The 15,667-nt window shown below is 36.3% G+C and overlaps 1 protein-coding gene across 1 annotated transcript in view; it reads left to right on the top strand.

Annotated features, from left to right (window-relative positions):
• LOC124160844 (E3 ubiquitin-protein ligase listerin) overlaps positions 1-15,667 on the top strand; it is a 34,650-nt gene extending 18,983 nt beyond the window's left edge. The window contains exons 15-25 of the mRNA XM_046536936.1: positions 879-1,153; positions 2,448-2,641; positions 3,126-3,365; positions 4,350-4,581; positions 5,284-5,436; positions 5,905-6,045; positions 10,741-10,892; positions 13,096-13,313; positions 13,963-14,154; positions 15,144-15,311; positions 15,414-15,667. Coding sequence (XP_046392892.1) covers positions 879-1,153; positions 2,448-2,641; positions 3,126-3,365; positions 4,350-4,581; positions 5,284-5,436; positions 5,905-6,045; positions 10,741-10,892; positions 13,096-13,313; positions 13,963-14,154; positions 15,144-15,311; positions 15,414-15,479 — 2,031 coding nt within the window. The 3' untranslated portion in view covers positions 15,480-15,667. The remainder of the gene's footprint in view (positions 1-878; positions 1,154-2,447; positions 2,642-3,125; positions 3,366-4,349; positions 4,582-5,283; positions 5,437-5,904; positions 6,046-10,740; positions 10,893-13,095; positions 13,314-13,962; positions 14,155-15,143; positions 15,312-15,413) is intronic.

Genomic DNA, 15,667 nt, shown 5'->3' on the forward strand with positions numbered 1-15,667 from the left:
CGGGGATCTCCCCCTCACTATGCCTATGCATGCTATACAAAGATACATGCAAGCTATTCAGTTGAATTATCCGTGGGTTAATGTAAAACATCAGAAACTCGTTTAGATTATAGTAACACTTTTGGATTAGTATTTTCTTTAATTTAGCTCTGAATTGAGTCCGGTAGGAAATGGAAGGGATGGTGATATGTTGGAATCTAAGTGTACTCATTGTCGTTGGGAATGGAATAGTATAGACCTTTTAAACAGAGACTGGGAGTATTGGAGGGTGTGTATGTTGTATCTGGACTGTGTGTTGTGATTGTGTAGGCTGGAGTTAACAGTGAAAATATGAGGATAGTTTCGAACAAACATAGCCCAGGTTAGTATATAGATTGAGGGGAGAGTTAAGATGCAGAGACATACAAAAAGTGGTCTGCTTGGGGTGCTGATAGGGACTCTACAGATAGCTTTAACAACTTTCTTCTGGAGAAAGAAGGTTTTCGATGAAAGAGAGGTATGCCCCAAAACAAAATGCCATAAGATACATGAACGTGTACTTTGGCATTGTACAGAGTTTTGAGTGTGTTGGTGGACCCCACAGGGGCGAGCTTTCTGATCATAAAAAGGCACACAAAAAGCCTTTTATTCAGTTCAAAAAGATGTGACAATCAGTCAAGTGTATCTGAAAGGTAAATGCCAAGACATTTCATTGATGACAATGCATGTTTCTGAAATTTCACACTAATTTTCCTGTTAATTGAAATAGAACACATCCGTTGATGCAGTGCTATTAGCATATCACGCTGAGCACTCTCTTTGAATAATGTATGTATAATATTTTGTATTAACTGGCCGTAAGTGTGGAAATGGTCTTATCCTACATGTTACTTTTTCAGGTCTTTTCATCATCTCTACCTAAAGAGGAGTTGGAAGAGCTTTCTTCAGAATCTTCCAAGGCTTTGTATTCACTTTCCACCAATGTGCCAGCGGAAGGTGAAGCTTCAATTGAAATATGGCCTCGTTGCCATTTATCAGTAGTTGTTTGTGCATTGAGAAGTATGACCATCCCATGGAATGGAGGAGAAGATAAAAAGATGGAGAATGCTGTCAAAACAGCTCTTGATTCAATTCTTCTCACAAGACAGTCTGGAATTAGTTCCATATTTTCAAAGTAAAAACATTTTATGGCTATTTTCTCTCCTTAGATTTGCATGAAGTACACCATACTTCCGATTATCCAGGCTAATGATGGGGAGAGATGGCACAAATAATTGGAAAACACGAATAATCCAAACTTTCTCTGTAATGTATTGTTAATTTTCATAATTTACGCAAATCAAACTGTCAATCATTAACTACGCGCACTGTCTGTTATTTTAGATGGCTTTCCGAAATCATTTAGACCCTTCTTTTCCGAACCAAGATCTTTTTAGTGGCAGTAGCATGATTTTACTCTTGTTCCTATTGCTGCATGTAATACCTGATTTCTGAAAACCACGCACTCTTGAGATCACGGATTCAGAAAATTGGTTTGCACGAATGCTTCAAAACCTTTGCGCGATGTCAGCAGGCACTGTCAGGCACCATGCCACGTAGTCGTGCCTCATGCAAGTTGCCCCGTATACAACTGCTGCGGCACCCAGTTCCGTGGTCCATGAATTCGATCGTGCACTGCAATGTTTAGATAGCATGAACACGGACCTTCCGTGAAGGTAATGGGCGCACGATCACCCCATTGTGCAGCAGCGGTTATAGGAAACCAGGACTTTAGGCAATTTGTCTACGCTGGCGAGTTCCTGGCTATGACTCATGCTGTCTCTACTTCCACTTCCCCCACTGCCTTCACCTCTACTATTCCTTTCCTCTTCAGTTGGACCTTGACTAGTCACGGCGTAATTATGTCTGAGTGCAACGAAATCTCCGGTTCCTTTGGGCCGTAATCAACCAAATACTAGGCCACAGTGATAATTGCGCATTTGCGATTTGAAATATACAATTATAGATCATAGACAACATTTCTTTTAATTTGCGATTGGTTAACCATTGAAGAATCTTCTAAAATTAATCAAGAGTTTTTTCCCTGCCGCTGATCGTCGTCTACATGCTAGAGCAGACGTCCAAGTAAACTTGAAACATTCCTTGTCTTAAAGTAAATGAAATAATTCTCTTTTACATAGAGGATTCTGATGGAAACTATAATCCCATTGTAGCTTTGCATTTAAATGCAAAAATAATCATCTGATCTGATCTTGCATCCGATTAATTTTTTTATGAAGATCGCGGAAAACATCGGTTAAGTGTAAAACTCGTGCAAGGATAAGCCGCGGCTGGATAATCGGAAGTCTGCTGTAGTTCTTTTCTAAATAGATTATTTTATGACCATTGAAGAGCTGTGGATATACATCAATTATTGTCGTTATAATAATCTGATTTATCTCATTGTAAATTTCAATTATATTTTCCAGGGACATGTCTTTGTGGACATACTCTGAAACATCTGCTGCTGTGGAAGTTGCTGATTTCTTGGAAGGATGTGTGAAAAATTGTAGAAAAATGTTATCTGCTAATCAGTGGGATTTACTGCTTTGCTCAATGGTAGCATGGGTGCAAAGTTTGGCAGCAATCTCTGAGAAGCACATTAATATTGATAGCACAAGAAGTAAGATCAGCCGTTTAGCATCTTAATAGCAATCATCTCTTGTAATGAAACTAAATTTTGGTACCCGAGTACAACTTCATTAAGTATCAATATTTTTCATTGTTTAGCTGTCATAGAAATGGTAGGTTTGAAATAAATTCATTATGGTGGAAATTGTAAATTACTTATGAACAAAGTATAAATTCCTGCGGGCGTGTGTAGCTAAGGGCTGAAGGAGAATGTAATTTCAGTTTTACTTATTGTCAATTCAAATTTTACAGTCCGAGTTACTGTTGAGACTTACAAGAGCTTAATAATGGTAAGAGTAGAGTTATTTTAACCGCATTGGGGCCCAAGGTTTGAGCTTGTCATCCAATAAGCATTTGTGTTTGATTTTTTTCCTACTATATTATTTTACTTTAAAATCATGTTTGCGTAATAGTGGTGTTTTCAAGTCTTCAATTGAAATAATTTTATTAATTCATTGTTGAACATTTTACTTTAGAGTGTTGGTGGCATTCCGTTGACCATGCAGCTTTGGCTTCATCCATATTCCGCCTCGTTGCGACTGTTGTCGGGACTATTGAAGGAGTTAGATATACTCCTGTTGAAGGACCAAATGTGGATGACAAGGAGGAACAGTCGTTTTCGTCTTGCTTGCCGGAAGATCTTGTCTCTGAATGGAATGATGTGTATGCTGATGAAATTTATCACCCATTAATAAGGATGTTTTCCTTGATGACAGGTCTGTTGGTTTTTTTTTTTTTTTTTTTTGACGTTTCTAAGTCAAATTCAGCAGTTAATGGCTTTGACTTGATTAAAAGCAAGATATTAATTTTATGGCTATGGAAGGAGGAGAATTTTAAGGTTTGCTTTCGGTTTGCTTTTTCTGTTCTTGATATGTATTGCCCATTTCTTGAGAACATTAAAAATTACCTGTATGTTTGTTCATAGTGCATTTATAATTTTAGCATAAATACATAGTTACCTCTATATATCACATGTGAACAGCAGTAGATCCAGGATAGCAAAAAGGGGGGGAGGATTAAGGGGCTCTCCTTTCCTGTATGTATTCGAAAAGTGAACAAATTACCAATTTATCTCATGTAAATTGGATATAGCCTCTCTCTGGATCCACCACTGCATGTGGATATATACATATTTATTTATATATCTCTCAGAGTGCCCATTTGACTTTTTTGCTATGATTTCAGTTTCTACAATTCTCCATGCTTCCCTTCCTCCATTATAAGCCACGCAGAGCTGTGCAAATGCCAAATTTGTAGTGCGAGTAGAGTCATCTAATGTTGAGTCTTTTTTTCAGCCACTACTGTAATTGACTTGACCCGAGTTTTGAAGAAGTTTTTTAGTTGAATTGTTGCCTTCATGTCAATTCAGCCCTAAGCTCGAGTGGCTCCCATGCCTCTTTGAAGGCCTTTATCAATTATGTATGGTTCGTTTCTTGGTGGAATGCAAAATTCCCAGCAATGCTGTGTTTGACATCTTCTGTGCACACACAAGTAACTTTTAAATATTGATCAATCATTTTTAAGGAATGTTTTTTAATCTGGTGAAATAAAAATTTTCACTCGAGAACTAAACATTTTCAATTTTTCCTGAAATTTTTAATTGTGAAGGGCCGAATGTGCCATTCTCCATATTTATTGTGCAATTTTCTGTACTTTATACAAAAAAGGTTTTGAATTAAACCAGTGTTTTTACATTTCAGATTGTAAAATGCAAAGGAATACTTCATGGGGTCATCTGGAAAACTTGCTTTTTGAGGATATTGTCAGTGCTCTTAGAGTAATTCCAGCAAACTGTCTATCAAAGTGCCCATTTCCATGTTTAGTGAACTATGAGAATGAGAACAGAGTGAGCTTCCTTGCCAGCGATTTAGTGGCTACTTTGAGGTCACCAGTGATCCCTCTCCAGACTGCTGCATATCTTCTGATTTTAAAGTATGCTTTTAATATCACTTGTAAATGATCTGCTAATATTTTGCTGCTTCTCAGCAGTTGCAATTATTTATCAGAATATTTAAAATGACTGTTTCCTTTTGGAAGTCTTCTTGATGTGGCTATTGATAATGAAGAAGATATAATAAGGTTACTCAATCTCTCAACCTGGCCAGAAGCTATAGTTCTGGCTATATTTTTTAACCAGGTGACCTTTTTAAAAATTGAGGGAATATTTTTAATGAACAAATGCTATACCAATATTTTCATTTGTTTTTGAGTTGAAAGGTCAAAATTTTATAATGTTAGCACTCTTAGTTGTGGAGGTTCAGCCTGATTTCATAAGGTACTTTCAAGGGTGAAAATTTTAATTTAGAAGACTATTCAGAAATTCATGTGAAGTGTAAGGTATTTTTTATCAATTTTTTTATTAACTTAGTATATGTAATAAATAATCTAACAACAATACACTTTTATCATCAATTACTCTTCTCATCTTTGTTGCATTTCAATTTCAACACATGCATAATTATGGAATGTTTTGGGTAAATAGTGCAGCTACTTAATAAGGTCAAAGTGTAACAGTTTCTGTGTCCCAATTAATCAGAATTTTATGTATTTCCATATGTGTTTTTTTTCTGTAATTTTTTATCACGGTAATTTGGCTGATGAATTTTCTGTAGTTAATAATTTATTCATTTACAGACTAGTTCCCGATTTGGTTGAAGAAGACAAAAAAATTCTTTCAACTGAAGGTTCTGACTCAGAAAAAGTGTGGGAAAAATTGTCATGCCACCTTCTGGAAGATCAACTTAGTGAGGCTCAGTCTGTAGTTGACACCATGCTGATGGACTTCAGGTAAAATTAGTTTTAGATTTCATTTCTGAATTAATCTCTTAACTCCTTCATTTTTATATTATTGACCATATCCTACTGAGTTTCATGTGAGCAGGTAAATACATACGTAAAAGGCAAATTTTTCTCTTATGATACCGGACCAGTATTGTTATCAAAAAATAAATAGTAAAACAAGGCGTTGAAAAAACTCCCAGATAGGTCTAAAATCTTTTTGTGGGATAGTAAAAGATATAATTGTTATAAGATGCATGACATATTATATCATGTTGGTTACAGTTGAATCTATCTCTAATGACTAGCTAAATTCGTGCCTTGGCCATTAGTTATGAAACTACATATGTATGGAAGAAAAACATATTTTGAGTGGGAAGGGTGTAAAAAAAAAATTAGCATTTTAATTTTGTGATTTTTTGAAGGAAAAATTTTATCACTGTGGTTTTCTTACATGAATTAGCATTACTTTTTCAGAGTTGGAGACAGTTGCACTGTTCAGCCTTTCACGGACACCTACACATATACCAGTGCTTACTTTCTTCAGTGGAAGGTGATCCTAGAAATGTGTCGAGTTTCTGAGCCAGAACTTCGGTGCCACTATGCTCAATGGTTGAAGTAAGAATGCGATATTTTTGTGTCTTTGTCTTATCATTAGTTTCATATTTTTACTGGAGGGGAGCCATTTCATTCTGCTGCTGTATTTCTCGCGTAAATATTCCTGCATCTTTTAATCCAGGTTATATACTTTTTAGCAAAAAATTTCATTCTCATGACAAATTGTCAGTGTAATTGTGACTTTTGTTACCAATATAATGGCTTCCCATCCAGTTTTCAGTTTATTTGGTATATGAAATATACATATGTTTTCATTCTGTTGATATTTATGGTATTGGCTCTAGGATGAATTGGTTCTGCTTTGTTGGTTCCTATTCAGGGGCCGTATTCTGTAACTCCAAACCGATCGGTGCGGCACCGATTCGTCGGGTGCGACGTCACACCGACTCCCGGTAAGAAGTCGTGCGATTCTGTACGAACCCGGTCGGTGCGGCACCGACGAGAGGACGGGAGATCGTCGGTAGCCGTACCGACAGCAAAGAGGTGTCGGTACGGCCACCGACTAGTGGGTTTCATGAATTCCCCGGTGCGCATTATACGTTTTATTTTGTTTTTACCTCATCACCGAGTAAATAATGAGGTTTTCTCCAATGTTATCTTTTTCTGCCCCTTCGAATACGCCTCTATAATTCACTGTGTCATCATCTATATTAATTACCTTGACAGAAATATAAGATAATGGTTAATAAAAATGAGGTTTGCTAACATATAATGACTTTCTCTCATTTATGTTACCGCACTTTCACTCGCTTGTAATAGGGTTTATTTCTCTCTATCATCATTTACTTGCTCCTTTGACATAAAAAAGATATTTTTGATTAAATATGAGTTTTGCCGCAATGTTATCACTTTATATCACTCTGAATAGGCGACTGTTATTTCACTCAATCATCAATTTGGCGTTTCTCTCGGCATAGAAATAAGATCTTATTATTTAAGTATGAAGTTTGCCACAACGGTATCAGTTTCTTTCATTTGTAACGGGCAACTATATTTCATTTCATCGTCAGCCATTGATTCCCTTGACGATAAAAGAAGATATTTGTTAATAAGTATGAGGTTTACCGCAATATTATCATTTTCTCTCACTTGGAATGCGCAACTTATACATATGTATTTCACCCAATCACAATTTATTTACTTCCTCGTCATTACACTTCTTTTAGTTGCACCCAGCTCCATATTTTTATAACAATTTCCTAACTTGTTCCTCTAATATTACATTTGCATTTGAATCCTACGTTCACGTTCCATGGTATGCTATTTTCGTCTGCTACGGTGCCAATGGCATAACCTTCCGTTGATAACATTTATACGGAACTTACTTAATGACAACTATATTACCAAATCATGAATAAATAGCATTATACGGAACCGATATTTAAAAAAAGAAACTACGATCTCAAGGATAGTTTCAATAATTCATTCCAGCAACAACAATCTCCATCACATACAAACTTTATTGTGATGTTGTAATATATTGTTTCCTTCGATTCTGTAGGTACAGCATTACCACCACACATTATATAAGCATTGTTAACAACTTATCCAATATCGTTTATCTTAATCTAGCAATAAGTCGTAATTTCCGCAAATAAAAAGATTGAGAATGACGACAACAAACTGTGCCAATGAGTCTTCACTTGTTTTTACCCTTCTTTCATTGGTGGAGACACGTGAAACTTCGGATATATTCGGATTTTCCCTGTTTGGGAAGGAAGGGGAACCGTACCGACTGGTTTGAAACCGACGACCTTACAGAATCGCTGAAAGTGTCGTCGTCGGTGCGGAATCCGTTGTCGGTACGGTTTGATGTCCAGTCGGTGGGCTTGAAAGGGAAACCGACCGGTGCGGCACCGACGAAATACAGAATACGGCCCCTGGTCAGATTCCTGGCATTTGATTTTGTTCCAGGTTTTCAGTTTCGATTTTCACTAAAGTGTGTCATTTTCATTGCTTAATTTCAAATGATATCATGATTTTCATTATGGTTTCATGAAAAATACCTAAAGTCTAAAGGGGCACAGCTAAGAATTAAGGCTGGGGGGGTTTAGGCACAACTAATACTTGGGTGTTTGGAGGTATTGCATACCTGCCAGGGTAATCGGGATTTGTGGGAGCCCTCCTCCAGAAATTTTTTAAGACTAATGGTTCGAAATGTCGAGTTTTATGGCTTTCTGAGGAACATTTGATTAATTCTAACACTATTCTATAAGTAATCCTAATCTAATTACGTAAAATGGATCAAACTTAAATATTTCTCTGAGCTCTGAGGGAGTTTTATCCCCCAAAACCCCCCCCCTTGCTGCGCCACTGCCTTAATTCATATACAGTCGGATCCGGATTTAAGGTCTTCGCATTTAACGTTTTTCCGCATTTAGCGTTTATTTTTTTGGGTCCCGATTCATTCCCTATTAGGACAATGTAAAAATTATCCGTATTTAGTGTTTCCGCATTTTGCGTTTTTCCGCATTTATGGTCGTAAAAATTTGTCCCGCTCAAGATTTTTTTGCCCGATTTAACGTTTTTTCATGGCGGTTCATCCAAATCTTCGAATTTATATGCTCATCAACAAGAACAGTCTCATGAAAGTTTACCAAGAGTCGATAGAATCAACCGGGGAACGCTTCTTCAACTGCTTTCTTCCGCGAGCGCAGCGCTGCGACCTTCAACTCGCAAGTTGGGTGATTTGTCTTCTCGTAACGTTTCGCTCCCCTTCTGATCCAAACACCAGGCTTTTTTTGTATCAGATCCGATCTAATGGAGCAAAGTCATCCCTTAATTACCTCGAACTACCTTATCCTTCACTTCATGAACTTGACTTCGATGATACGTGACGACTGATGACACGAGTTATCCTCCGAGGGCCGCTACAATAATGGTTTTCTAGAAGGTAAAGAGGAGGCCCAATATCAATTGCGCAGTTCACTAGAAGATTCTTTCTATAATCCATTCCAAGGTCAGTTTCCACGGAGGAACAGCGAAAGAACAGAGGAAGTGTTTCCCCTGTCATGACCATGAGTGAGAGCATTCTTTCCCTACGGAACAACATTGTTTCACATCGTAATTTAGATATCCCGGAGCCCATTTACCGACATGCGGCTGGTTGATATCGCTGTCGATTCAAAGATATCTATTTATCTGGGGCTATTTTATGTAAAAAGAGAATGACAATCGAAGTTTTGACGAATTATCACGGTCCATAACTCTAAATAAATCGATCATTCCGGGAAAAATCACCGCATAATCACGGTAAAAAAAGATCGCGGAAAAATATGAAAATCCAGCAGGATTGCCCTTGGTGGTTGACTTCGACATCATAACTCGGACGAAGTTGCCAAACTCTAGAGGCACTGACAATTTGTCAGAAGATATCCAGTTCTGTTGAAGATTAAACCTTTTCACTTAACAGAGTTTAGCTAATCGCTATTCAAGGTCCAACCAAATTTTATTAAAAGCTGCGGTGAAACAAGGTGAGTCGGCGTCAAGGTGATTAGCGCGCCGCGTAAGCAACTTCTCCCGGCTCCATTCGACCTGCATGAGGCCGCGGATTTATGACAATCTGGTGTTATCATCGAGTTGAATCACCATCGACTTGTAGGCATACTAGAAATAAGATTTTCCTTTTTTGGATGACCTCGAAATCCAAAATGTGCGCACAGGAGGCTTTTTAAAGGCTCATAAATCCCTCGTGTCGCGGAGGCTACAGAAAACTAGTTTTAAAGTATACCGGGATTTAAGTTTTAAAGGATCCGGGTTCGAATCCCGGTCAAGGCGAATGATTTTTTCTCTGTGGATCTTTTGCACGCTACAGAAAACGTTAAGTTGACAAAATTCCAATAAACCTCCCTTTTACTAATTATTCGGTAGTTTAGAATTCGGGATTAGCGATCTTCTGTTGTCCTTTTATTTAACTCATCTTTATTGTTGCAATGACGATTTTTTAGGACATACTTACACCTTTTCTTATTATATTAGAAATGCTATAGTCACCTACATGTCACTTATACAGAAAAAATTTTAAAATTTCATTGAGACGACTGAAATATGAGTAAAAATGGAATCACTAATGTCCATAATGATATTCCGTGTGGGAATACTTTTAAGTTGATGTACATTATAATTTTCTTAAAATATTTCATTAAAACAATTGTCATCCTCTCATTACCTACTTATTTCTACTACCCATTTTTTAGATGATTCCTGAAAAATATTATCCAACCCTCACTGGGCAGAGAACATTTAATCAATGAATTTTTTGCTGCATGCAGCACCTTTTAGTTACTTCAAATAAAATATTTTATTCATAAAAAGCCATTCCAATCATTACAGACCCTAAAACCTGAAAGAAATGGCAAGTCCTCATTTAGTGTTTGTCCGCATTTAGTGGTTTAAATTTTGTCCCCCCTGAAAAACCTTAAATCAGGATTCCACTGTATATGTATCAAGCTATCAAATAAGTGATTATACATAGACATTCTTTAAATGTTAAGAGTGAAATGTAAATTATTCTTGAGAAAAGTTTTCAGTTGCACTAATTATTTTGGCGCTGTTTCTTTCTGGCTTCAGTACTGAGTTTTAATCTTAGTCAAGCCAAGAACTGAAGAACCACACCAACCCATCCTTAAGTGGGATATTTACTTTCAATATAGATACTTGGGTTAGTTTGTATCTATGGCATTAATTTTTTTACAGGGACACCGGTCACTTAAGCAGTCTCCTTGATAATGTGTTTCGTCTTCTACCAGATCAGTTGTTGCAAGGTTGTAGCATTCAGGTGAATTCGCCATCATCAAAAATGCTGTCTCGATTATTCGAATCCAAATTGTCTGCTCAATCCTATCATGGTATGTTTCTCTTATTGTATCATTTTAATTACATTTTAGTATTTTTTTAAATAACTTTCCTGAGTAATTATTTATTTGTGAACTGTAAACATTTATTTATGGCTAATGTGAGGAGAAATCAAAGGGCAATAATTCACTGTGCAATTTGTCATAAACAACAATTTATAAATTGAAAATTAATTGATTATTTCAGAATTAACTAAATACTTCTATTTTTCAAATAATCAATTACTATGATAAAATTATCAATTTGCCAATATATCACAATCAATGTTTCAATATTTCAGTACTGCTGGTCACAAATAGGTTGAAAGAAATATGTATTTCATTGAGGATTAAAGTTAAAGGAAAAATTAACGTATTTGATATCAAATTAACTACATATCTTTTGAGTAAAATTTGCTAATACCTACAATAGAAACAAGATAAGAAGTTTTTCAAGGTACCCAGAATTGAAGACTGCTTAGGTGGGAAAACTTCTTTTGAGGGAAAGCAAGCAAAATTAAACCGCTGCATTAAATACTTGGAAATAATTCCAAATTCATTTCATTGAAACAAAAGCAGTTTATTCAGTTAATGTTGAAAGGGAAAGAAAGATCCATGGAAGTTTGTTGAATAAACTATTTCCTTAAACCAACAGAAATTAATTGATCATCATCAGTGGTGAATCCATAGATATTGGAGAGGGCTACTGCCCACAATTATTGGGGTATCCAATTTATACTAGTTAAAATGGTAATTTTATTCAGTTGTTGAATATATTCAGTAGAGGAGAGCCCTGAAAACCCATAATGTTGCGGATAACTCTATGTACTGCAGCATTGATCTGATTATATATGCCGCTACTGAATATCCGTCCAAGGTCATTCACTAATTGTGAATTCATTAGAGAAATTTAGTGTGAGGTAAAATTACTAAAAATGTATGTACAGTGAGTCCTCGTTTAACGTCACTTACCGTTCCTGAAAAATGTGACGATAAACGAAATGACGTAAATCGAAGCATAATATCCCATTAAAAACAATGTGAAAAGTGAATATCGGCTCTTAGACCTCACAATTCCTACGTGAAAAAAATGTTAGCATATCATATCTGGGGCATTTTTTACGGTGGAATGCCAAACTATGGCATAAATACGAGTTCCTGTCTTCTTTGACGACAATAGCAGCAGTGACGTAAATCCTTCTCCATTTTTGTATCTTCCAGCATTTGCTTTTCGGCTTCGCTATGGTGGTCGCCCGGGCGAGCATCGCCTGGGCATCATCATCGCAGTTAATGGAACCAAAATTATTGTGAACTCGGCAAAAAAAAGTGACGACAAAAACGAGTTCTACACAGAAAAATGCCTTGAAATCACTTTTTAGGTTCCTGAAAACCATTATGTCAAGTAAAACCTTGCGCACCTATGCAAGAATTCATTTTGCAGAAATTTTTGCTGAAACTGTAATCGCAATTAAGAAAAAATACACCGTTTTACACTTTGCTTAGACTGACTGTATTACCGCCCACAAAACGAACAATCTGCAACGCCCGCCGCTTCGCCTTTTTTTTCGCGCGAAATTTAAAAGACTTGACGTTATCGCGAAGCGTAGGTGCGATAAACGAATGACGGTCTCAAAATTTTCGTGACGTTATCGCGAAATGACGTTAAATGGTGTGACTAAGAACGAGGACTCACTGTATATGTTTCTTTTAAACACTTAATTCTTCGGGACATTGGTAATGAGACAACCCTCTAAATTCTCAACCACCACCAATTTTTCGTAACCACCTGGACCCCCATTACTGCTGGGAGGTTACCTCCCAGGTGCCCAACATAGCCCCCTGCACCCCCTAGTTCCTATACTGAATCTTCCACTGATGATGATCAATATTTATGAGGAAATATTCTAAAATTTCATTTGTGGGTAGAGTTTAATTGAAACACATTGTTTGGTTACTGTCAGTTGAGGCTTCTTAGCCGGGAAAACTTTTTATCCAGGAAAAATTGGCGTACAACTTAACGGCATTAATTCTGGGCTTGGAAATTGAACATCCAAGAGGGGAACACTTCTCATCTGGAGTCTACCATATTTTACAATGCTCACAAATTATTCACATGTATTGCTATTGAGAACAATGGTAAAGTTGTAACTTTTAACATGTTTTATGTGATAATTTTTCATAATTACACTCAAATTTACTCATACTTGTATTTAAATAGGTGCTGTGACGACTGAAAATTTGGAAAGGCTAGTGTGCTGGGTTTGGGTTGATACGTTCCGGTACTTACCTGCACTTGTCCGCCATTGGTGGAATTATTTAGAGGCAAGATCGAATTCACTTGTTGAGCGTTTGACTGCTGTTTACCTATCTCCCTTACTCTGTGCTGAGGAAATGCGAGCTGTTCAGGCTGAGGAAAAGACATTTGCAAATATGATGGTAGGTGTGGATGTGTGTATTTTTTATAAATTATTTCTTAAAAGATTCTTAAAAAGTCATGAGTTGAATTCAAATTTCAAAGCACTGAATGAAATGAGTAACTTTGTTCGGAGTCACGTGTACCAGTGCAAAGTTATTACCACTAAGGATATTAACGCTGCTTTCTAGGGACTCCAAATAGGATTATTTAATTGCCTTGTAAGACCACGATGTCTAAAATTTCTGTAGTTAAATGGTAAACATTAGAAAACTCATTTTAAAAAGTCTGCATATACATGCCCTATGTAGATTGAATAAAGAAAATGCTATTTTTAATAAGCCATTCAAATACTTACATTTGTATGTTTCTTGATTTTTATTTCTTATTTTATTATAATAAGTTCAAAAATTATTAAAATCAGTGTATACCCTCTCTTGATTTATAATGGTGTTACCAAACTGTTCATTGATTATTAGGTAGTACAAAGGTCGTGGGGTCAGGTAGTGTATCTTATAAGTGCCCCAAAGCCGTTAAGCTAATTTTTCATAAAGTGCTTAATTGTATTTTTCAGTTACTTTTCTATACACCAGCTTTAAGTGCATGATAATTTTATCTTGTGATTGAAAACAATTTTTTTTTCTCCCTTTAAATATTCAAATTTACCTTCAGGTTAAGGTGCATCACACTGCTCGTGAAGTCATCGCTGTTTATTCTGTGGATGATGCTGAAGCAGAGCTAATGATTCAGCTCCCCACCAACCATCCATTAGGCCTTGTTAAAGTTGAGTGTGGAAAGTATCTGTTTGGTATTAACCAATCCCATAATTGGAGGAGGCAAATAACGATTTTTCTCAACTATCAGGTAGGTGTAATTCATAGCTTAAGGCATATTAGTAGTTTGTACTTTAAATATGCAATTTCTGAAAACTCTTTCAACAATCTTTCTGATAAAGAGGAATACTTAAAAATGGCAGAGGGCTGCCCCTCTTTACTTCCCATCTACATTCTTGAACCAAAATAATACTAAATGTAATGGCAATGAAAGTTTAGGACCATATGCTGGCCTTGGTGGTGGTAGGCTAAAGTCCTTGCCTGCCAAACAAGAGGTTGCAGGTTGGAGTCCGTCCTGGATGCATTGCCCCTATCCAGGAAACTGATGTGTGTGTATGTTTAAATGTTAATTTGTTGAAAACCCCAATTTAAAAGGCTAATACATTGCTGTTATCAGTGGTGTGGGAAAAAAAGAATTGTAAATTTTCCGAAGCACTGCATAGATCAAGTAACTTTGTATGCAGCCACACACACAGGTACAAAGTTATATACACCGAGGATGAAATTTGCTATGAAAATATCATTTGGCTTTCCCGGGATTCAAACCCCGATCTCAGGATTTGCTGGTCAGCTGTGCTACCAGTTACACCACCAAGCCATCGTCTTTCAAATATTCTTCCAAGTCTGAGATTCGCATTAGACCTGTTCATGGAAAATTTATTTTTTGGTGTATATAACTTTGAATATTCCATGGAATGAAAAGTTTTCACGGTTATTGTCTGTATGATTGTGGTATCCAATTCGATATAAATACAGTGAAACCTCGATTTTACATTCCCCCACTATACATTTTCCCTGATTTTGCACAGTTTTTGTCAGGTCCCAAACAATACCACCTTTAGAAAATGATACTCTATTTTACAACATCCTCAATTTTGCACTTTTTGTAAGTGGTCCATTCAAAAGTGTAAAATAGAGGTTTCACTGTAATACATATTGATATCATTTGGTTCTTTTTTCATGTGTAATAAAGCTACTGTCTTAAATTTTTATCCGACTCATCTTCTGTCATATTTTTAGAATGGTTCAATTTGGGATGGCCTTGCTCTATGGAAGAAATACCTTGACAGGAGATTTGAAGGTGTTGAGGAGTGTTTCATATGCTACTCTATACTTCACAATTCAAACTATCAGATACCAAAGTTATCATGTCATACTTGTAAAAAGAAGTTTCACTCCCAATGCTTGGTAAGCATCATTCATCAATCATTTTAGATAATTTCATGTGTTTCTTTGAAAGTTGACATTGCTTGTCTCTTAACTCTCTAAAAAACATTTCATCTTTTTCAGTACAAATGGTTCAGTACTAGCAATAACTCTACTTGCCCAATCTGCAGAAATCTTTGGAAGTACTAGGCAGCAGTGATGTTATTTTTATCATTGGTTGGAATTGCATATTTTATACCTATTTTTCCATGGTTAATTTTAGTATGTAATTATCATTGAAAAGTGTGAATGTTGAGTATGATTATTTCTTATTTTGAGAAAAATTTGCTGTTGATTGTCACTTTGTTGAATTTCAATAAATGACTTTTGAAGTGTTA

Source organism: Ischnura elegans, chromosome 6 (assembly GCF_921293095.1).
Source record: "Ischnura elegans chromosome 6, ioIscEleg1.1, whole genome shotgun sequence".
Classification (NCBI taxonomy): Eukaryota; Metazoa; Arthropoda; class Insecta; order Odonata; family Coenagrionidae; genus Ischnura; species Ischnura elegans.